The 21,825-nt window shown below is 41.0% G+C and overlaps 1 protein-coding gene across 4 annotated transcripts in view; it reads left to right on the top strand.

Annotated features, from left to right (window-relative positions):
* Nucleotides 1-21,825, top strand: part of DENND2C (DENN domain containing 2C) — a 38,436-nt gene that overhangs the window by 8,684 nt on the left and 7,927 nt on the right. For all 4 annotated transcript variants that reach the window (XM_081815726.1, XM_081815725.1, XM_081815724.1 and 1 more), the window contains 10 exons: nt 4,697-4,741; nt 6,772-6,959; nt 9,919-10,028; nt 11,794-11,863; nt 12,788-12,865; nt 13,429-13,569; nt 14,588-14,736; nt 15,460-15,637; nt 19,377-19,418; nt 20,340-20,445. In XM_081815726.1, the coding sequence (XP_081671852.1) occupies nt 4,697-4,741; nt 6,772-6,959; nt 9,919-10,028; nt 11,794-11,863; nt 12,788-12,865; nt 13,429-13,569; nt 14,588-14,736; nt 15,460-15,637; nt 19,377-19,418; nt 20,340-20,445 (1,107 nt within the window). The remainder of the gene's footprint in view (nt 1-4,696; nt 4,742-6,771; nt 6,960-9,918; nt 10,029-11,793; nt 11,864-12,787; nt 12,866-13,428; nt 13,570-14,587; nt 14,737-15,459; nt 15,638-19,376; nt 19,419-20,339; nt 20,446-21,825) is intronic.

Here is a 21,825-nt window from a genome sequence, read left to right as displayed (position 1 = left end):
AATAAATAAAATCTTTAAAAAAGAAAAAAAGAAACTTTGACATCCATAGTGAGCTATTAGAATTTCATACAGACTGACGCAAGATTCTTAACTTGGCTGTCTGGCAAAGAATATGTAGAATTTAGCAATTTTTGTCAAATGAGAAACAACAGCCAAGTCATACCACAGAAGAATGTTTCCTATTTTTGCAGACGTCCAAAGACAGCAATTTCTTAATTTCCCTTGAAAATCTATTCTGCATTCCAACAATTACTATCTGAAAATAAAATCCTCCATGCTACAATCTAAGACTCTTTTTCCTTACTCTAAAATCAGCTAGTCACCATTTTAGATACAAGTTTTCATATTTTTTTTCAAATTTCCATATTTTCAAAAGCAGTTATCAAAACATGTTATAATCTTCTCTTCTGCAGAAAAAATAATTTTGGGTATTGTGACTAACAGGTACCATTTACAGAATGAAGTATTAGTTTCCTTACGTACTTTATCTCATGGACAACACCCGACAACACTAGGAGGCAGGGACTATCCTAATTTTACAGAGGAAGAAGCTGAACCAGAGGAGAAAGTGTCCATTTGAAGGAAGGAACATGGTACCATGAAATCTTACCCTTTTCTGTCACCAACAGTTACTATCAGCTTTTCTCATAACCCTTGATTTTTAGCAGTTTACTTCTTCTCCGTGTGTATTTTTTATCCTCAACAAGGATATTGTCAAAGACTTTGTATTTGTGTAATTCAGAACTAGATACAGAAGATGAAAACTGGTGCCAGATATTATGCTGGACTCTTTCAGACCCATTATCATTAATTTTCTCAATAGCCTTATGTGGCAGACATTATTGTCACTGTTTCTAGATAAGGAAATACATTGTAAATTGCAAATTATGTAAAATTTCAAGACATTGGCGCCCGGACCAATTCTTACAAAACTTTACCATTTTCCCAGATTAATAGCAGTCTACTAACAACTACACTGCCGAGGTATGCTGCTAAATGGGCTCTCAATGATCTCTTATTCTATTTGTATGCCTTATTTATTCCTTAAGGATTAGGAACATTTTAGTAAATTTGGCTCTAAGATAAGTTTTTGAAGAGCCAAACCCTTTTTTTTCACTGTATCATTACTGAAAAAAAAAATTCAACAGCATGAATGGCAAACTTCTAACAACAACAAAAACAAAAAAGAAAGGAGCAGTTCCTAAATTGTAACCCTTCCCCACAACTGTGTTTTTCTTTTGCATGGCTCAAAGAAACTATGCATTTACCCAGTCTCTGGGACCAGCTCCTCTAGTGGGTCTGAGGAATTTCTCTCATGCCTGAGGATCTCCTGGCTCCATAGTCACATTCTCAGGTTTTTCTTTTCCTCCTTAAGCTTTTGTTGTAGATCAACAGTGACTAGTAGAACCAGATAATTATATTTGCCTACTTTGTCAGTACACGCTAGGTTTTACTGAATCTATTCCAACCTAAACATTTCTTAACTTTTAGTTATCAGCTGTTATAAAATGATTTATTGACCTTCTTCAATTCTATCATTATGATTTTGGTGTTGATGTCACATATAAAGAAGGGACAACCTATTTCTTTTTTGATCCCTACAGATTCTCAGTAGATTTTCCTATTGGCTTATAAACCCCTTCACCTTCATTCAGTGTCTTGGAACGCAGATCATCAAAACCTATAGATGTGAATATATTAAAGCTACCTAAATGAGCTTTGGTAGGGTCTTTTTTCAGTTGTATTACCTTTGCTTCCTTTCCCCTTTCTTTTCTTTCTTTCCAGATACTTAATAGGCCCCTAAGAAGTGCCTGATGCTAAGGACACAGACAGGACTCAGGCGTTCACAGTGTTTGTTCCTTCGTACTGAGTAATGCTTCCTAGCTCCAGTATGCTTTCTATCACGGTGGTTAATTTGAAGTTATAAAGCCCAATGAGATAGTACCTACACTTGCAGTGAGCAGAGCATAATGTATGCACTTGTCAAATCGCTATATTGTACACCTGAAACTAATGTAACATTGTGTGTCAACTATACCCAAATTAAAAAAAATTGGGGGCGCCTGGCTGGCTCATTCGGTAGAGGGTGTGACCCTTGATCTCAGGGTCATGAGTTCAAGCCCCACATTGGGTGTGGAGCCTACTTTAAATAAATTAATTAATTTAAAGTTGTGGGTTTTTTTGAATTAAAAAAAAGGAGGCGCCTGGCTGGCCCAGTCTGGTAGAGCATGCAACTCTTGATCTCAGGGTCATGAGTTCAGGCGCAATGTTTGGGCGTGGAGCCTACTTAAAAAAAAAAAAAAAAAAATCCAACCCCCACCCAAAACCTATACAGTATACAATATTTAAATAGTTATTTTTTCTGTTACATTTGTTATGAAGAAGCAGCATTTTTTAATGTTCTCTTATTCCTTATTACTAAATTTAAATGAGTACGGCAAGAACTTACGTTAGTAAAGAATAAGAAAAAATGAAAACCCAAAGCTTCCCAAACCTCCTACTACTCCCAGAAAATTTTATGCACATGTAAGTATTTTTCTACCCAAATAATTTTTTATACCATTCAGACTTTGTATGTCTTGTTTAAAAAAAAAAAAAAAAATGAGGGGTGCCTGGGTGGCTCAGTTGGTTAAGCATCTTCCTTCGGCTCAGGTCATGATCCCAGGGTCTTGGGATCAAGCCCCTCATTGGGCTCCCTGCTCAGCGGGAAGCCTGCTTCTCCCTCTCCCACTCCCCCTGCTTGTGTTCCTGCTCTCGCTCTCTCTCTGTGTCAAATAAATAAATAAAATCTTTAAAAATAAATAAATAAAATAAGTAAATAAATAAATTAAAAAAAAACAAAAAGTGGTATATTTCAGAGCTCTTTCAGTATGAACACATAGAGATCCACATAGCTGTACTGTAGTTCATTGTATGGATGTAGAAGGATTTTATTTAAGCTGGGAGACAGTTTGGTTGTTTCACATTTTATTTGACCTATGGATTTGAAGTTATATATATATATATATATACATATATATATTTTTTTGCTCTTCAAACAATACTGCATCATACATCTTTTTGTATATATATTTGTATATTGGTAAGAATACATCTGTAGAATAACTTCTAGCAGTGGACTTAACCAAAGAACATGTACATTTAAAATTTTTATAACTGCTGCCAAATTGTCCCACACATTGTAACCGCTTACATTTCTATGAACAGCATTTGAAAATGACTTTCTTCTCATAGTTTTCACTAATACTATGTTATATAAAGCTTTTTATTTTTGCCAATAGCATGGTTGAATATTGGAACTTATTTATTATTTTAATTTACATTTCTTTAATTATAAATTTAGACAGTTACCATATTTATCAACAGTTATAAATCTTTTTCTATGGATTGCTTATTCCTACCCTTTATTCATTTTTCTGTTGTGCTGTAATTTTTCTTCTTCATTTGTAACAGCTGTTTGAATATGAAGAAATTTATCCTTGTGTCGGCAATGTGTATTACAAATATCTTCCCTTCATTGTTTGCTTTTCAAATTTAGTAATTTTTTATTAGGGAGAAATTTCACATTTTTATATAGTTAAACTCATGCATTTTTCATTTATGACTCCTAGCCTTGTTTTTCTTGATGCAGAAAGTCCTGTTTGTGTCCTTAGCACCAGGCACCTCTTAGGAAACTATGGAAGTGTCTGGAAAGAAAGAAAGGGGAAAGGGAGGAAAATTACAGAAAGATTTTCCCTTTCTGTACGTTTTTAAATTTTGCTTTAACTTTTCAGACTTAATCTAGAAATTTTTCATTCTCTCATTCAGAAAGCTTTGTGTGTGTGTGTAAGTAAATTAGCCATGTGCTTAGCATTGTGGTACAAAACACTCCCTTATAAATGCATAGCTCCTTATCACCAAAGCACCAAGGTACTTAAAATCTGGTTTCTTTTCATTTTTTTTTTATTCTTATGTTAATCCCCATACATTACATCAATAGTTTTAGATGTAGTGTTCCATGATTCATTGTTTGTGCATAACACCCAGTGCTCCATGCAGAATGTGCCCTCCTCAATACCAGGAAACAAACTGAGGGTTGCTGGAGTGGGGGGTGGGGTGGGAGGGATGGGGTGACTAGGTGGTACTTAAAATCTGATTGGGGAAAATAAGAGCAGTTGAAAGCTGTCTGAGTACTGTAAGAATTCAGAGTAAAGAAACACTGAGTTTGGCCTAGAAGTAGCTTAGAAGCCTCATAAAAGAGGTATGTTTCTTCATAAATGTATGTGGTTATCCCTCTGAGCCCCACATTTTCCTATGACTCTAAATTCATAAGTTGGTTCTGTGTTGAGATTTTTACTCAGCCCGGTTGGTGTCTTCCTTTGGCATCTTATTTGGGAATATAAAGACAAGGCAAGGAATGTAGAAATAGAATCTACTCTGAACCAGACTTCATAGAATTAAGGATGAGCTGGGAACTGAGGAGGGAGGGAGACGGGGTGTGGGAAGAAGCCAGGTTGGATTAGTTGCTTCTCTGAGCTGTCTGTTCTCTTTCGTGACTGCCCGACCCTGTTGTAACTAAGTGGTCTGGAGGAAGGCTCAGCATCCTTAATACTCCTGATTCCAAGTCTCCAGGTCCATGCAGGCTTTACACTGTCCTCACCCCCATGGACTTGCTCCTGTTGGACAATACAACTAGGAACTCTCTCTCTCTTTCCAGGTGAAACCAGTGGGAACGAAAGTGATGCTGAGTATCTGCCAAAGAGTGAGTGAGTCAATGGGGCTGCTCCCTTTCTCGTGATGCTTATGGTTATGGGTGGAGTGGCACCTTCCTTTGTGATTGAGCATGTTTTTCCCACGTTAAACTTTATTTTGTAGGCGATTTCTTCATGGTAAGGACCTGTTGAGATTTGGGGAACTACACAGTACGCCATCAGATGTTTGACAGAGTTAAAAAGCTCCCATGTTGGAATGAGACAGTCTGGTTCTTAAGATGGAATGTTCTAGGGGAGCGGTGGGGCTGCATGTTCAGACATATATGCAGTAGCTTCCCAGCAGCCAAAAGAGAGTATGTGAATCATCCTCTGAGACAAATACCATTAAATATCTGATTTTCCATAGTCACTCACGTGTACTTATTTAACTTCGATATCTCTGACATCGAGACAGGAAACCGATCTGTTTCTTATTCAGAGGCATTTATTTATATTTCAAATTATTGTGCCATTTACTTTCTGTTAGAATATAGAATCTGCCATGCATTTTTGGCTGTATTTGTTCAAGCACTTTGTGGCGCTCTGTAGCCTTCATCTAATGGATTTTCACAGCAAATTATAAGTTCCTGTTTAACTGACCGACATATTGAGGCATGGGAAAAGTCAGAGACATGAATTATCAAAGCTGAGTACCAGGCAGTTCCAAGTCTGATACTCTGATCTTATGATTAATAGTCATGTGCTCTCTCCATTGGCCTGAATTGCTTCAGGTGTTTGATTCAGTAGCCTGACTGAAGGTGAAACTTAAGTCATCATCAGGTTCAGCTTGGATGTGTAAAGATGACGAATTTAAAGTTATTACTACTGAGAAACAGGACCTAAAATTTTCTTGACTTGAACTGAGACCTTCGGAGTCAGTAAAGTTTTGCCTAGAGCACTACATGTACTGGATAATTCCAGGGAGCCGTTCTGAGATGAATTTTTAAGTGTTCTTAATATTTGATCTGTAGTGTAACTTCTTTGGGGGCAGAATGCATCCTATCTCAAAAGAAAAGCAAACAATTAGAGGATGTGTCTTTTAATCACGGCTCAGAATGACGCATAATCAAATCTCTGGGACACTTAGACTATTTCTTCTGCAACTACTGCATTTCCCCTAAAGGAGACTACCCCAAATTGTTCACAATTTAGAGATATATGAGAATAAAGGCTAGGGGACTCCTGGGTGGCTCAGTTGTTAAGTGTCTGCCTTAGGCTCAGGTCATGATCCCAGGGTCCTGGGATCGAGCCCCGCATCGGGCTCCCTGCTCAGCGGGAAGCCTGCTTCTCCCTCTCCCACTCCCCCTGCTTGTGTTCCCTCTCTCGCTGTGTCTCTCTCTGTCAAATAAATAAATAAAATCTTTAAAAAAAAAAAAAGGGAATAAAGGCTAAATGCTATCCAGTTTTGAGTGGAATTGCTCATATTGTTTAAGTATTTAGTATGCTTCCGTAATTTCATTCTTTTGTGAAATAGTCCGTTAATAGATGTCTTCTGTTGCTTCATTTTTTCCCTCTTCATTTAGCACCACATCTTGATATAAGCGTATGTCCATTATTGGCAGTATATGCCAAGGAGAGAAGGGAAAAAAGGACAGTTTCTTTAATGTGAGGAGAGTTTTTGTTTTAATTATATCAGACTCATCCCTTATGTACTTAGACTCTACTGGACTCAGTTCTTTTATCAAATCTCCCTCCCCCCCCCCCACACACACGTGTGTGTGATTTCATGGTCCCAACAATGGCGTCTGCTGTCAGGCCGGTGCTTTCAGCTGACATTTTCCACGTAACGCGCCCGGTGTTACGTCATGAAAGATGGGACAGCATAGGAATATGTGTTGGGACATGGACTGTCAGCGCCACCACAGGGCCCCGGGCGCTTGTGAGAATCTGCCCTTGTCCCCCGAGGATGTCAGAGCCCTCCCAGGCCTGTCCGTGTGGCCGGCACCGGTTAGGCAGCATGCAGTCAGCAGTGACTGACAGAGGTCGCCAGAGGGAAGACGGGGCCACCACGGAGAAACAGCGCTCCCTGGTTTCATTGCAGATCGCCACAAGCGATTAGCGCAACTGCAACAGCCTTCCAAGAGGAATCCTCACTACCAGACCTTGGAGAGGGATCTCATTGAATTACAGGAGCAGCAGCTCTTTGAACTTTTTGTGGTGGTGTCTCTACAGAAGAAACCATCAGAAATAAGCTACATTCCCCAAGTCATACAGCAGTTCCCTAGCAAGGTAGGTGTGAGGAGACCAAGAGGCATTCGGGAATATTCTTGCGTCTCTGTGTGCATTTGATTTCCTCTCTTCTTTTTATTGTGATCTGAAGCAGCTTTTACCACTACTGTACCTCTTGTGGGATCTGGTAGGTGAGTCTAATGACATCTCCTGTCAGGCCTGAGCTACAAACAAGGGCAAAAAAAAAAAAAAAAAAAGCTCATTATCCAAGCTGGTTTTTTATTATTTGCTCTGCTGTTTACTAAGCGCCCTTTAGCAAGTTGCAAAGCCTCAGTTTTCTCATTCTTAATGAGGAGCACGATAAATATGGCAGAATAGGGTAGCCGTTTAGAGCATGGACTCTAGGCCAACAATGCACCTGCCACTGATTAGCTCTGTGACCCTGAGCCATTCCTAACTGCTCTGTCCCGTGGTTTCTTCATTTGTAAAATGAAGATAATCATCATAGTGTCTGTGCCACGGAGTTGTAGTGAGGATTAAATGAGCCGTATAAGGCACTTAGAATAGTGTCTAGCATATAGTCAGCACTATCGAATGTTATCTGTTATTAGTGAGGGTTTAATGAGATAACGTATGTAAAGTGCTTAATGCAGTTCCTGGCACATAGTAAGCACTTGATAAATGGTATCCATTAGTAACAATATTCTTTGGGTTTTTTTTTCCTACCTTATGCCTCAGGGAGCATAATATTAAATAGCAAATAGAAATCCCATTAGAGGGCGCCTGGGTGGCTCAGTTCGTTAAGCGACTGCCTTCGGCTCAGGTCATGATCCTGGAGTCCCGGGATCGAGTCCCGCATCGGGCTCCCTGCTCAGCAGGGGGTCTGCTTCTCCCTCTGACCCTCTTCCCTCTCGTGCTCTCTGTCTCTCATTCTCTCTCTCTCAAATAAATAAATAAAATCTACAAAAAAAAGAAAAGAAAGAAATCCCACTGGAAGTTGAGAGACCCTAGAAGAAAAGAAAAATTTTTGTATTTTATTTTGTATTTAATTTTTCCTGCTTTTTGAACAAGGGCTCCACAGTTTGTCTTGCACTCTGCTCTGCGGATGACGTAGCTGGCCTTGGTAAGGAGTGGCCCTTTTGCATTGGGACATTCACTCACGCTCCATCTTACTGCTTAGACCACTTCTGTCATTTACGTTATCTGCTCAGCTGCTTTAGGACTTGGGGCTTAGACCCTGAGACACATGGGTCACCAAAAAGAGCTAATGAAGCACGACTGTATTGGAATGGAATCTAAGAGAGATTTCCTGTGTGGCCTTTCATTTAAAAAAATGGGCTCAACAACATTCCTACTGTAAATAAGTCAGTGTTTAACGTCTTATAAAATTCTTCAATGTAGCCTGAGAGCACAGTGTCACAACACTGAGCCATACAAGTCATAATAATGTAATCCAGATAGTCTTGAGGAATCAGATTCCTCGTAAAGAGGAGCTCAGTTTTTTCCCTATTTTCAATTAGTCTTACATTTGCAGAGAGAAAGCTTGAGGTTGAACCTGTTTTCAACAAAGCCTGAATTAAGAGACTCAGAACCAGCTAAGGACCCAGTTGACTCTGGCAGGGATTCAGGGATGTTTCTAAGCCAAGTTACTCAGCATCTTTGTGCATTAGGCTCCTATAAGTTAAGGCGGGAAAGAGCTGATCAAGTCTCTCTTCATTGTGTTGTGGAGAATCTTAGGTGAAGATGATTTTAACAATATAAAAATAGGGGCACCTGGGTGGCTCAGTCGTTAAGCGTCTGCCTTTGGCTCAGGTCATGATCCCAGGGTCCTGGGATCGAGCCCTGCATCGGGCTCCCTGCTCGACAGGACGCCTGCTTCCCTCTCCCACTTCCCCTGCTTGTGTTCCCTCTCTCGCTATGTCTCTCTCTGTCAAATAAATAAATAAAATCTTAAATATATATATATATAAAAATAACAGAATATGAGACAACTAAAATTTTGTTAGAATGCTTTTCCAGGGGTGCCTGGGTGGCTCCATTGGTTACGCGTCTGCCTTCGGCTCAGGTCATGATCCTGGGGTCTTGGGATCGAGCCCCACATCGGGCTCCCTGCTCCACATGGAGTCTGCTTCTCCCTCTGCCTCCCCCTCCCCCTGCTTGTGGCTCTCTCTCTCTCTCTCTCTCTGTCAAATAAATAAATAAATACATTTTTTAAAGAAATGAATGCTTTTCCATTTCTGAAGAGCTTAATATTCAAGTGACTCAGAATGGCTGCATGTTCTTTTTAGAAATTAAATTAAAGGATACATTATATTAGTTACATGAAAGTAATATGGTTATTAGACTTATTATCTGCTTGTTTTAGTACTAATTTTTAAAGGTCTCTTGGTATAACTAATTTTAGATTGTTCTTTGACATACAATATCAGACTTGCGCAGAAGGGTCTTCCATGCTAAAATTTTATAGGAAGTTGCAAACCAGTAATTAGTTAGAAAAGATTATATGCTAAGGGAAATGATTCTATATGGGGTAGATTTTAAAAATAGTATCTTTTCTAAATAACACTCACCTGCCTTTTCAGAACATCTTTGATTAATATTGATCAGAGGGTATCTGGAAGTAGCTGGGTTTTTGCTATCAGCATATTATAGAATCGATTTTTATTTGATGTCCTGTGATTCATAGAAATATCGTGTTTGCCCTAGTATGTGAATCCTGAATTAAGATTCTGTTTCTAGACTAGAAACTATTTTCAGTCACCTCTTGCATCAGATTATAAGATCCCCACGAGTAACCATTTCTATGTAAAAATCAGAGTCTTTATTCTTAGTAACTCTGTTCTCTGTGCATCTTCAGTGATTATTGGTCTTGGCCTTCCTGTCGAGTTAAACAACAAAAAACCATGGTGAGATGACTACCTAGGCTTATCAGAGACCTCTTTTCCCGAGACTAGGCTGTTTGTATTTCTGGTCTCCACTTACATAGAATATTTGTCACCTAAAACATTATCTTTTTCAGGGTGATCATGGCTTTAAGCAGTCCAAAGACACTGAAGAGAGGCTCAAAGTTATCCCCAAATTTTGTTTTCCCGACTCAAAGGACTGGGTGCCAACCTCAGAACTCAAGAGGTAAATAGGCTCCTTTGTCTGATTTCTATTTGTTGGAACTGCAGAAGTAGAATCAGAATGTTTGTGAAAAGGGTAGAGCCAGCAGTTAAAGTTACGTGGACACTGTGGCAGGTCAAGGATGCTGTGGGAGGAAAGGAAGAAACGGAATTAGAACATTTCCTGTGTGAGTACAAAAAAGAAAAACACGGAATAGTTTCAGTGTCAAAGGGAAAACAAATTTGAGAATCTGTAGTTTACCAGTTCTGTGGGCGGGGGAAACGTTCCATTTCACATACAATCAGAAATGCCACCAAGCGGACAGAACAAGGAAAGAAGACTTGAGCTTTGGGACTCTCCTTAGAGGGAGGTAGAACAGAGCAGTGTCTGCACCTTGTTTGTCCTTCAAGTGGACGGAAGCCCAGGTGGTACGTTCCCCTGCGGATCTTGTACAAAGGGAGGCTCCAGATTGGGAGGTGTGAGTGTACTGAGAAGGGAAGATCAAAAATTTCTTCCTGGGGGGGCGCCTGGGTGGCTCAGTTGGTTGAGCGACTGCCTTCGGCTCAGGTCATGATCCTGGAGTCCCGGGATCGAGTCCCACATCGGGCTCCCTGCTCAGCAGGGAGTCTGCTTCTCCCTCTGACCCTCCTCCCTCTCGTGCTCTCTCTCCTTCTCTCTCTCGCAAATAAAAAAAAAAAAAAATTTCTTCCTGGGATCTCCAGGGAACCGTGTTCAGTCAATAAACAGTCCTCATCTCTGAATCCTGCTTGTCAGTAGATACCCGCTTTGTTCAGAACTGTGATTAAAAATATTGACTGAGCTATTTAGACTGAACAGCGTGACTCTGGGAAGCACGTCACATGCTGGCACACGGCCTCCCCTGTGACCTGAGCGGCTGCTCTGCCTTCCACGTCACGTCGCCTCCCATCTGAGCTGCAGTGCCCCCTAACCGGTTGGGCCTGATGGCCTCTGTCCTCTCTGAGCCGTCAGTCCTGACACTCTCCTGCTGTCGCATGCGCTGCTCACGGCACAGGCGCCTCGTTTCACACCAGCCTGGCTGCTCCACAGCTGGCTTTCCTCCCCAGCCAGTTATATGGGGTTTTCTGGAACATTCGGAAAATACAGAGGAGTAAATAGAAAGCAGAAATTATAAGTCACTGGCATTCTGGTACTCAGAGATAGTAACTCAGTATTTTGGCGTACTTTCCATCTTTATTTTTGCCCATATGGAGACATATGTATTCACTTTTCAGATTTAGATTCCTTTGATTATTAATGAATTTCTTCCTCCGGTCTTCTTTTTGAAAATTACCTATGCAGAGCTTTTGCCCGTGTTTCCAGCAAGGAGTGGGTAATTTTCCTATTAGCTTTTTTATGTCAAGGATGTAATCCTTGGCCTCTCCCTGTGCCGTAGGACCCCTCAGAACTAAATGGAAGAACTTGGAAGGGAAAAGGAGCTTACCCAAGCTTACCTAAATGTTAGACTAAGTTGGATATTCACTAAAAGGAAGGTAGGCTTGACTAACAGCTAGACTGGGTGACTAAGAATGTAAAAGCACGTGGCGGCATCAGCATGTCTCCTGTACGTACACTCTCACCCGCGTGCCAGGCAAGACGTTCTCAGGCCTGGACATTCTCCCTCGGGAGGAAGGTGACTCGCAATCAATGTAGTATTAATGCCCCTCTCACATCGCAAAATGACTGTCGGACAGTAATTTTCAGTTGTCTGTTCCATGAAGAATGTCATAAGCGGCTGTTTAGATCTCAAACCATTGACTCTTTTTTTCAGTGAAACATTCTCCTTTGTCTTAACTGGTGAAGATGGGAGCCGGTGGTTTGGTTACTGTAAGAAGCTCTTGGTAAGTACCGGACTTGTGCTACAGGTCGGGTTGGTCAAGTCAGACTAGGAACTTCAGAAAGCCTATTTCTGGATGAGTTTGAGGGCTGCTTAATGATCCGTGTATTAAAGAAGCTATGTTGGGCGCCTGGGTGGCTCAGACGGTTAAGCGTCTGCCTTCGGCTCAGGTCATGATCCCAGGGTCCTGGGATCGAGGCCCGAATCAGGCTCCCTGCTCCTTGGGAGCCTGCTTCTCCCTCTGCTTCTCTCTCTCTCTCTCTGTCTCTCATGAATAAATAAATAAAATCTTTAAAAAAAAAAAAAAGAAGCTATGTTGGGGCACCTGGGTGGCTCAGTTGTTAAGCGTCTACCTTTGGCTCAGGTCATGATTCTAGGGTCCTGGGATCCAGCCCCTCGTTGGGCTCCCTGCTCAGCGGGGAGCCTGCTCCTCCCTCTCCCTCTGACCAGCCACCCCTACTCATGCTCCTGCTCTCTCTTTCTCTATCTCAAATAAATAAATAAAATCTTTTTTAAAAAGCTATGTTAGCTTTTAAATAGTAACAGCAAGCTTGGAGTTAGCCACAGTGTTCAGAATAAGAGGGGTACGGACTTACTTTATTTGTCTGTTTGCCTCTTTTTTATTTGTTTGTAATAGATGAAGAAACCAATGACAGAGTGGCTAAATATCAGTCTGGGTCTGTTTGAGGGATGGACTACCGTGTGCCAGTCGCGGGAGCTCTGAGTTACTTTCTTCTTGCTTAAATGCCTCCACTAAAGCTGGAATAAATTGTGCTATCATATTTTAGCATTTTCCCATCTTTTGGTGTTCAGTGAGGATGAGAACCTTGGTTTCTAGTCTGTACTGAAGGCCACTAAGAGAGTATTAATAGTTCCAATGAACAGACTTGTGCTGCGTCATGGTTGGCTTTGATGTTTTTTCTTTTAGCCGGAAGGCAGAGGGAAGCGACTCCCTGAGGTCTACTGCATGGTCAGTCGCCTCGGCTGCTTCAACCTCTTTTCCAAGGTGAGTGCAGCATGAGCCCTGGGGAAGATGCTGTGCTTTCTGGGCTCTGAGTAAGTTTTTGTCTCTGATGATGTCACTAGGCAATGTTTAGTGACGTAGACTCTAACATACTACTTTAGGATGGGTTCTCAGCAGGAGATTAGAGCCGTAGGTTTGAGGGTTTACATTCACATCTCTAATCCAGACGCTGTTGTCATGCCATCCTCGTTTTGGTTTGCCAAACCTCCCAGCTTCAAGGAGAACATGGCCGGAAGCTCATCTTGTCTCCTGCCTTTCCCAGACCCCACACAACAAGATATAATTGTCAGTGTCACCTTCTCTGCCCTTACCTGAGTCAGATGAAAGGGGCTCCTCTTCTAAAAATGAGTTGATTTATTTGAGTAACTTTTCTTGGGGATGTCAAGATACCCCCAAGAGATATGATGCCTTTAATGAACGTTTATTCGTTGCGGAAGCTTATCTGTCCTAAAATCTTTTGGTGTGATTTTCAAGTTTGCGCATCATGTTTGGCAGTTCCTTATGTTTTTGAGTCCCTAAAAAAATAACATCCGTTGCATGTGCAGATTCTGGACGAAGTAGAGAAGAGAAGAGAGATGTCTCCAGCCCTGGTTTACCCATTCATGCGAAGTGTCATGGAAGCTCCTTTCCCAGCTCCTGGACGCACCATCACAGTTAAGAGCTACCTCCCTGGGGCTGGCGATGGGGTAAGTTAGCTCATTTTGAAAAGGTCTGATAGACACCAAAAAGCATGCCTTACACTAATAGGCAAAGTTTCCAGAAGCCTCACGGCATAATTTTCCTTTTTCCGTAAACTGTGCAGAATATGTTTTGGTACCACAAAACACTGGAGAAATGTCCAGTTGATCTGTGAGATAGTTGAGCCTAGACCCAGGAGCCAGAGGTTTTTGGTCTCTCATTGATTGAGCCCCTCCCTAATAATTTCAGTGTGATAAATGAAGATTATACATGCTATTGTCAGGTGGGATAAAATATTTTTTTTTGAAGATTTTATTTATTTATTTGAGAGAGCACAAACGGGGAGCAACAGACAGAGGGAGAGGGAGAAGCAGACTCCCCGCTGAGCAGGAAGCCTGACATGGGGCTCGATCCCCGGACCCTGAGATCATGATCTGAGCCAAAGGCAGACGCTTAACCAAGTGAGCCACCCAGGCGCCCTGGGATAAAAAATTTTATCAGAAATTTACAGTGTGGAAACAAGGTATTAGGGGACACCTGGCTGACTCGGTCAGTAGAGCATGCCACTCTTGATCTTGAGGTGATGAGTTCAAGCCCCATGGTGGGTGTAGAGATTACTTAAGAAAATAAAATCTTGGGGCACCTGGGTGGCTCCGTCGTTAAGCATCTGCCTTCGGCTCAGGTCATGATCTCAGGGTCCTGGGATCGAGCCCCGCCTCGGGCTCCCTGCTCGGCGGGAAGCCTGCTTCTCCCTCTCCCACTCCCCCTGCTTGTGTTCCTGCTCTTGCTGTCAAATAAATAAATAAATAAAATCTTTAAAAAAAAAAAAGAAAAGAAAATCTTTAAAAAAATCATATTCATAATAAGATATTAGGTCTTGGGATTAGTGGAGGCAGCTTCACAAGTTCTGTAGCAAAACCTCTATCCTGAATTTAACCTGTAAAAGAATGACGGGATCCACTGATGATGTCGTTAGGGATGTTTTCCAATCTGAACTCCCCTGATTCAAATTCTTTAATTTTTCAGTCCATTGAACTCTGCCGACCACTGGATTCCCGACTGGAACATGTTGACTTTGAATGTCTCTTTAAGTGCCTGAGTGTGTGCCATCTCATCCGGGTCTGTGCCTCCCTCCTGTTGGAACGGAGGGTAATCTTTGTTGCCAAAAGCCTAAGGTGAGAAATGTGTAGAATATGTCGCTTCCTACTGGTATTTTACTTGTTCTCACTATTTTAAAATTTGGGCATATTCAAAAACTGTAGATCTCAGTTACCTAAGGCCATAGTGACATGGACAATTCCAAATGGTAAATAATCCAAAAGCTGTTTGCATTAGGCTAGAGCAGTGACTTTGAGATTGCAATTGGTTTATCTTTCTAAATGTGTTTTACTTAAACTGTTGTTCAAAATTCATGTTGCTGAAAACAATTCAGATTGCTGGAATGAATACGTCATGGGAATAAAAGGCACAGCATAGGGAATATAGTCAATGATAGTGTAATAGCGTTGTGTGGTGACAGAAGGTAGCTACCCTTGTGAGCATAGCATAATGTACAGAGACTTTGAATCATGATGTTCATGCCTGAAAATAATATAACGTGCATCAACTATACTCAGAGTTTTTTTTAAAAATTGGTACTGCTTTTCTGAGTACACACTAATTTTTAGCAACCATAAATTATGGGAAAAAGCTGGTTAAGACTAAAATTTTTCAGTAAATTAAGTTAAAAGTTTAAACAAACTGTTAAAAATTAACGAGTGATCACAGCATCGTTGATCTGTGATCACTGATCACTAAGCAGCGTCAGTTTGTCATTTTGTAACATAATATCTGGACCATTCCGCATGTGTCGCATGTGTCGCTCGGTATGTGACACCATTGGCTTTCTTCTCTACTAGCACCCTGTCCAAATGTGGCCATGCTGTGGTCGCCACATTGTATCCATTCACCTGGCAGCATACCTACATTCCAGTCCTCCCAGCGTCTATGATTGACATCGTGTGCTCACCCACCCCATTCCTTATTGGAATCCTGTCTTGCTCCTTACCACAGCTCCAGGACCTACCCATTGAAGAGGTAAGATGGGAGAAATAGTACCTATGGAAAAGACAGGGCACTGACAAAGGAAAACAAATCACCTTAAAGAATGATGGAGCTGGGGGCGCCCGGGTGGCTTAGTCAGTTAAGTGACTGCCTTCAGCTCAGGTCATGATCTCAGGGTCCTGGGATCGAGTCCTGTATGGGGCTCCCCGCTCAGCGAGGAGTCTAATTCTCCCTCTCCCTCTCCTTCTGTGATCTCTCTCAAAGAAATAAAATCTTTCAAAAAAAAGAATGATGGAGCTGTCATTCACATTAATACATAATTATTATCAATATATTATGCTATCATGTTTTTGTATTGATTTATTAAAGTGAGAAAAATTCTGCAGTACATGTGAATCCAAAGTTGTATCTTAGTTACAGTGGTGTGCCGTGGGCTCATTGTTGTGTTACTCCGAAGGGTAGGTCTTTTTGTCCATTTTAAGTCAAACACAAGAACTCCTCTGGGTTAACTTAAAAAATTGTTTCAGGGGTGCCTAGGTGGCTCAGTTGGTTAAGCGTCTGACTCTTGGTATTCTCGTTGTGATTTCATTTGCATTCCTGATTACTCTTGGGGGTGAGCATCTTTCTATGTTTATTGGCCATTTGAATATCATCTCTTAAAAATTCATTATCTGGGGCGCCTGGGTGGCTCAGTCGGTTAAGCGTCTGCCTTCGGCTCAGGTCATGATCCTGGAGTCCCGGGATCGAGTCCCGCATTGGGCTCGCTGCTCAGCGGGAGTCTGCTTCTCCCTCTGACCCTACCCCCTCTCATGCTCTCTCTCTCTCAAATAAATAAATAAAAATCTTTAAAATATTAAAAAAAAATTCATTATCTTTCTCCTGGATTATTTACCCTCATTGATTTGTAAGAGGTATTTTTATATTCTGGATGTCAGCCTCTTTGTGGCATGTCTTTTTATTCTCCAAAATGGTGTTTTTTAATGCACAGAAGTTCTCCATTTTAAGGTAGTCATAATTATCAGTCTTTTCCTTTATAGTTAGTGTGTGGGTTTATTTTATTTAATTTTACTTTATTTTATTTTATTTTATTTTTGTGAACTGTTTATGTTTTTCTTTATATTAACTTCATGGAGATATCCTCCTATATCATCTCCTGGAAACTTTGGTAGCTTTATTTTTTTTTTTTTTTAAAGATTTTATTTATTTATTTGACAGAGAGAGACACAGCGAGAGAGGGAACCAGAAGCAGGGGGAGTGGGAGAGGGAGAAGCAGGCCTCCCGCAGAGCAGGGAGCCCGATGTGGGACTCGATCCCAGGACCCCGGGATCATGACCTGAGCTGAAAGCAGTCGCTTAACCAACTGAGCCACCCAGGCGCCCGGTAGCTTTATTATTATGCCTTTAATTTTGTATTCTGAATCCCGGGACCTGATTTTTTTTTTTTTTTTTTTGTATACGATAGGAGGTAGGGGTCAGTTTATTTTTTTTAATATGGATAGCCAACTATCCTAGTACCATTTATTGAAAAGATTGTTCTTTCCCATTACTCTGCTGTGTTAATCCCCACCTTCTTTCTATTGAGCTATAATTGACATATAACATTGTATTAAGGTTAAGGTGTACAACATAATGATTTTATACATGTAAACATTGTGAAATGACTACCACAAGAAGCTATACCTCACATAATTACAATTTTTTGTTCTTGTGATGAGAACTTTTAAGATCTGTTCTCTTAGCAACTTGCAGATATACAACACAGTATTGTTTTTTTGTTTTGTTTTTAAAGATTTTATTTATTTATTTGTGTGAGAGAGAATGAGAGAGAGCACATGAGAGGGGGGAGGGTCAGAGGGAGAAGCAGACTCCCCGCCGAGCAGGGAGCCCGATGCGGGACTCGATCCCGGGACTCCAGGATCATGACCTGAGCCGAAGGCAGTCGCTTAACCAACTGAGCCACCCAGGCGCCCTACAACACAGTATTGTTAACTGGAGTCACCATGCTGCACAGTACACCCCCAGGGCTTATTTATCTTACAAGTGGAAGTTTGTGCCTTTTCACCACCTTCGGTCATTTCGCCCACCGCCCACTCCCCCACCTCTGGCAATCACCAGTCTGTTCTTTGTATCAGTTTTTTTAGATTCCACATATCAGTGAGATCATACATTATTTCTTTTTCTCTGCCTGACTTATTTCACTTAGCATAATGCCCTCCAGGTCTATCCATGTTGTCATAAATGGCAGGATTTTTTTCGTTTTTATGGCTGAATAATATTCATATATATATATACATTACATATATATGTATATATATATGAATCTCATATCTTCTTTATCTGTTCATCCACCAAAGGACACTGGGGTTGTGTCCATATCTTAGCTTTTGTAAATAATGCTGCAGTGAACATGGGGGTGGGGATATCTTTTCAAGATAGTAATTTCTTTCTTCTTCTTCTTTTTTTTTTTGGATATATGCCCAGAAGAGGGATTGCTGGATCACATCCACATGGTAGTTCTATTTTTAATTTTTTGAGGAACCTCCATACTGTTTTCCGTGGCAGCTGCACCAGTTTGCGTTCCCACCAACAGTGCACGTGCACGAGGGTTCCTTTTTTTCCACATCCTCACCAACACTTGTTATTTCTTGTCTTTTTGATAATAGCCATTCTGACAGATTGAGGTGATATCTCACTGTGGTTTTGATTTGTATTTCCCTGATGACCAGTGATGTTGAGCATCTTTTCATGTGCCTCTTGCCCGATTTGCATTTATTTGGAAAAACGTCTATTCAGTTCCTCTGCTCATTTTTTTTTTTTTTTAAGTAAACTCTACTCCCAACATGGGGCTCAAACTCAAGATCCTGAGATCAAGAGTCACATGCTGCACTGACTGAGCTAGCCAGGAGCCCTTGCTGTGCTCATTTTTAATAGGATTATTTGGCATTTTGTTTGTTTTTCTTTGCTTTTGAGTTCTATGAGTTCTTTATATGTTTTAAATATTAACCCCTTCTCAGATATATAATTTGCAAATATTTTCTCCCATTTTGTAGGTTTTCTTATCATTTTATTGATGATTTTGATAGGGATTACATTGAATCTGTAAATTACTTTGAGTAGTATGAAAATTTTAACAATTTTCTTCTCATCTGCGAGCACAGAATATCTTTCCACTTACTTGTGTTCTTCAGTTTCTTTCATCAGTGCTTACTGTTTTCAATGTACAGATCTTTTGCTTCCCTGGTTAAATTTATTCCTAGGTATTTTATTCTCTTCGATGCAGTTGAAAATGGGATTGTTTTCTTAATTTCTTTTTCACATAGTTCATTCTTAGAGTACAGAAACACAGCTGAGGGGCGCCTGGGTGGCTCAGTTGTTAAGCGTCTGCCTTCAGCTCAGGTCGTGATCCCGATCCCAGAGCCCTGGGATCGAACCCTGGGATCGAGCCCTGCATCGGGCTCCCTGCTCCGCGGGAAGCCTGCTTCTCCCTCTCCCACTCCCCCGCTTGTGTTCCCTCTCTTGCTGTGTCTCTCTCTGTCAAATAAATAAATAAAACTTTAAAAAAAAAAAAAGAAAGAAAGAAACACAGCTGATTTTTGTGTTACCAGGTGCCCGTTACCCAGGCGCCTGTTACCCAGGCGCCCCTGAACTTAATTTTGTTTAACACTATTTCCATTGCTTGAGAGAATCAACATATTCTTCCTGATCTAGTAGTGCCTAATGTATGTCTCTGTGAATGTCTCTGGTTTAACCAACCTGGCTCCTTGATCCCATAGGTGCTGATAGTTGATCTCTGTGCAGACAAGTTCTTACAGGAGGTAAGTGACAAATGAGCTGATTGCATGATGTTTGGGGATAATTGGACAGAAAATATGTGAAAGTACTTAGAGAAGATGACTCAGGCAAGACTTTTAGTTCCTACACATACTTGACACCATGCCCAATCATACAGGATTGACCTGAAAATTGGGTTAGGTTTATAGCTGTCTCTCCCAAAGAAGGAAGGAGGAAAGAGATTAAATGTCATTATCAAAAGAGGTAACCCTTCTTTGACATCCAGATGGGTTGGTGTATAAGGCTCTAATTTAATTGAATTTAACAAGCATTCAGCACTGATTATTTCTAGATACTCTGTTAAAATCTAAAAGTGAGTAAGACACAGTTTGAGCCCTCAGACCTTATAATCTAACGATGGGAAGGGAGAGCAGACATATCTGTAAAGCTTTAGAAACAGTGTCATAGAAATTTCTACAGGGTACAGTAGGGGCAAAAAAAAGTGGTCATTTATTGTGGGTATTGAAAGTGGAAGGGAGAGTTAGCAAAGCCTTCTTGGAGCAAGCGCCCTGTATGGAACCTGTATATAAGTTTGTGAGCACTGAACACATGGTGAAAAGAATGTTTCCCAAGACTTCGTCTCCTTTCAAAACCAATTAGCTCATAACGTTTGAAACACTCCTTATTTGTGGATGACCCTTGTAATGCAGTGTAAGGCTTGCAGGTGAGAGATACTTGGTGGAAAGGTGCCAGAAAATGTCATAAGACATATTATTTATTTTCTTAATGTAGTTAAGATATGTGTACCATCACCGTACTGAATTCTGCTCAATGTAGGGAAGGAAGGTTCAGACTGAGTCTTTAGCCAAAATCTATACAAAGTCACCTGTGGAATTTTGGGGACTTAGTGTACATTGGAGACTTTCTCACAGCTCATGAAAAAAATCTCAATTTCTTCTCTTAAGGTATCTGATGAGGACGAAATTCTACCTCCTAAACTCCAAGCTGCCCTGATGCAGATTTTGGAAGAACGAAATGAAATCTTGGCTCAGGAGCAGAATTTTTCACAAGGTATGAGACAGATGGTCTGAGGACTCAAAATCAAGGCAGTAAATACTGACTGGATGCCCAGCACCCTGCTAAAGGATGTACAGGAGTATGCCATTGCCTAGGACGTGGAAAGCTTAGAATCGGCTTCCTTGCTGCCCCTCAGATGTGCTAGACCCCATCTATTTCAGGACTTTGACACTCGCTGTGTTCCAGTTCTGGAATGCCGTTCCCCGGGATGTCCACATGGCTCCTGCTCTTCTTTCCTGCAGGTCCATGCTCACATGTCACTCTCTCAGTGAGGCCTTTCCTGACTGTCCTTTTAAAATTGTACCCGTTCCCTTAGTCCTCCAGCTCCGCTTCCCCTACCTTAGTTTTCTCCAGGGCTTTTACTGTCATCTGATGTGCTAGAAATGTCAGGTGCACGAGAGCAGCAACAATGTGTTTTGCTTTATCTCCAATACTTTAAACAATAGTCAATAAGTAGGTACTGGATAAATATTTGTTGAATAAGGGTGAAAAATATTTACCGAGTGGCTTACTCTGTACCAGGCCTTGTGCTCAGCACTTAGCATACGTCTTATTTCATCCTTGTAATATCCTTATGAAGCAGGTCTATTATTTAATCCCCCTTTTACAGATGAGAAAACTAAGGCTATTTGCTGGTGGGGAACATTAAGGGAGGAGTAGGTTTAGAGAAATAATTAAAAGTTCATGAATCCCCCTTTTACAGATGAGAAAACTAAGGCTATTTACTGGTGGGGAACATTAAGGGAGGAGTAGGTTTAGAGAAATAATTAAAAGTTCCGTTTTGAATATTGAGATGCCTATTGGATATCCAATACGTAGCAGACATTCAACTAGAGATATCAAGTAGGCATTCATATACATGAATTTGGGATTCAGGGAAAAGATTTGAACTAAAGACATACATTCCGAAGTTGCTGTTTTAAAGCTGTGGGACCAGATGAGGTAACCCTATAGAGTGAGTATAGATAGAAAATACCAGATTTGAGGGCTGAGCCCTGGGTTGGCTGGTAATGGTGTGGTCAGATTTCCAGTGTTTGGCAGTAGGGAAGAGGAGGGGGATCCAGCAAAAGGCAAGAGCAGCTAGTGAAGGAGGAGAAAAAAAAACAGGGGAGTAATATTAGAGAAGTTGAGTGAAGAGTGCATTTCACAAAGGAAAGTAAACAGTTATGTCTAATGCTACAAAGAGGTCAAGTGAGATGAAGACTGAGGATTGGTGGATTTGACAATGGGAAGAGCTTAGAGACCTTGATAGCAGCAGAATCAGTGAGATGGTGGGAAGAAAGCGAGACTGGGGAAGGTTCAAGAGAGAATTGGAATGGCATTCAGCTTTTTGTAAAATTTTAACGGAATTACAAAGGGCCAAGAATAGTTTTG

This window comes from Leptonychotes weddellii, chromosome 4 (genome assembly GCF_054177405.1).
Source record: "Leptonychotes weddellii isolate Sample4059 chromosome 4, ASM5417740v2, whole genome shotgun sequence".
Taxonomy (NCBI): domain Eukaryota; kingdom Metazoa; phylum Chordata; class Mammalia; order Carnivora; family Phocidae; genus Leptonychotes; species Leptonychotes weddellii.
This window is presented reverse-complemented; position numbering and strand designations above follow the sequence as displayed.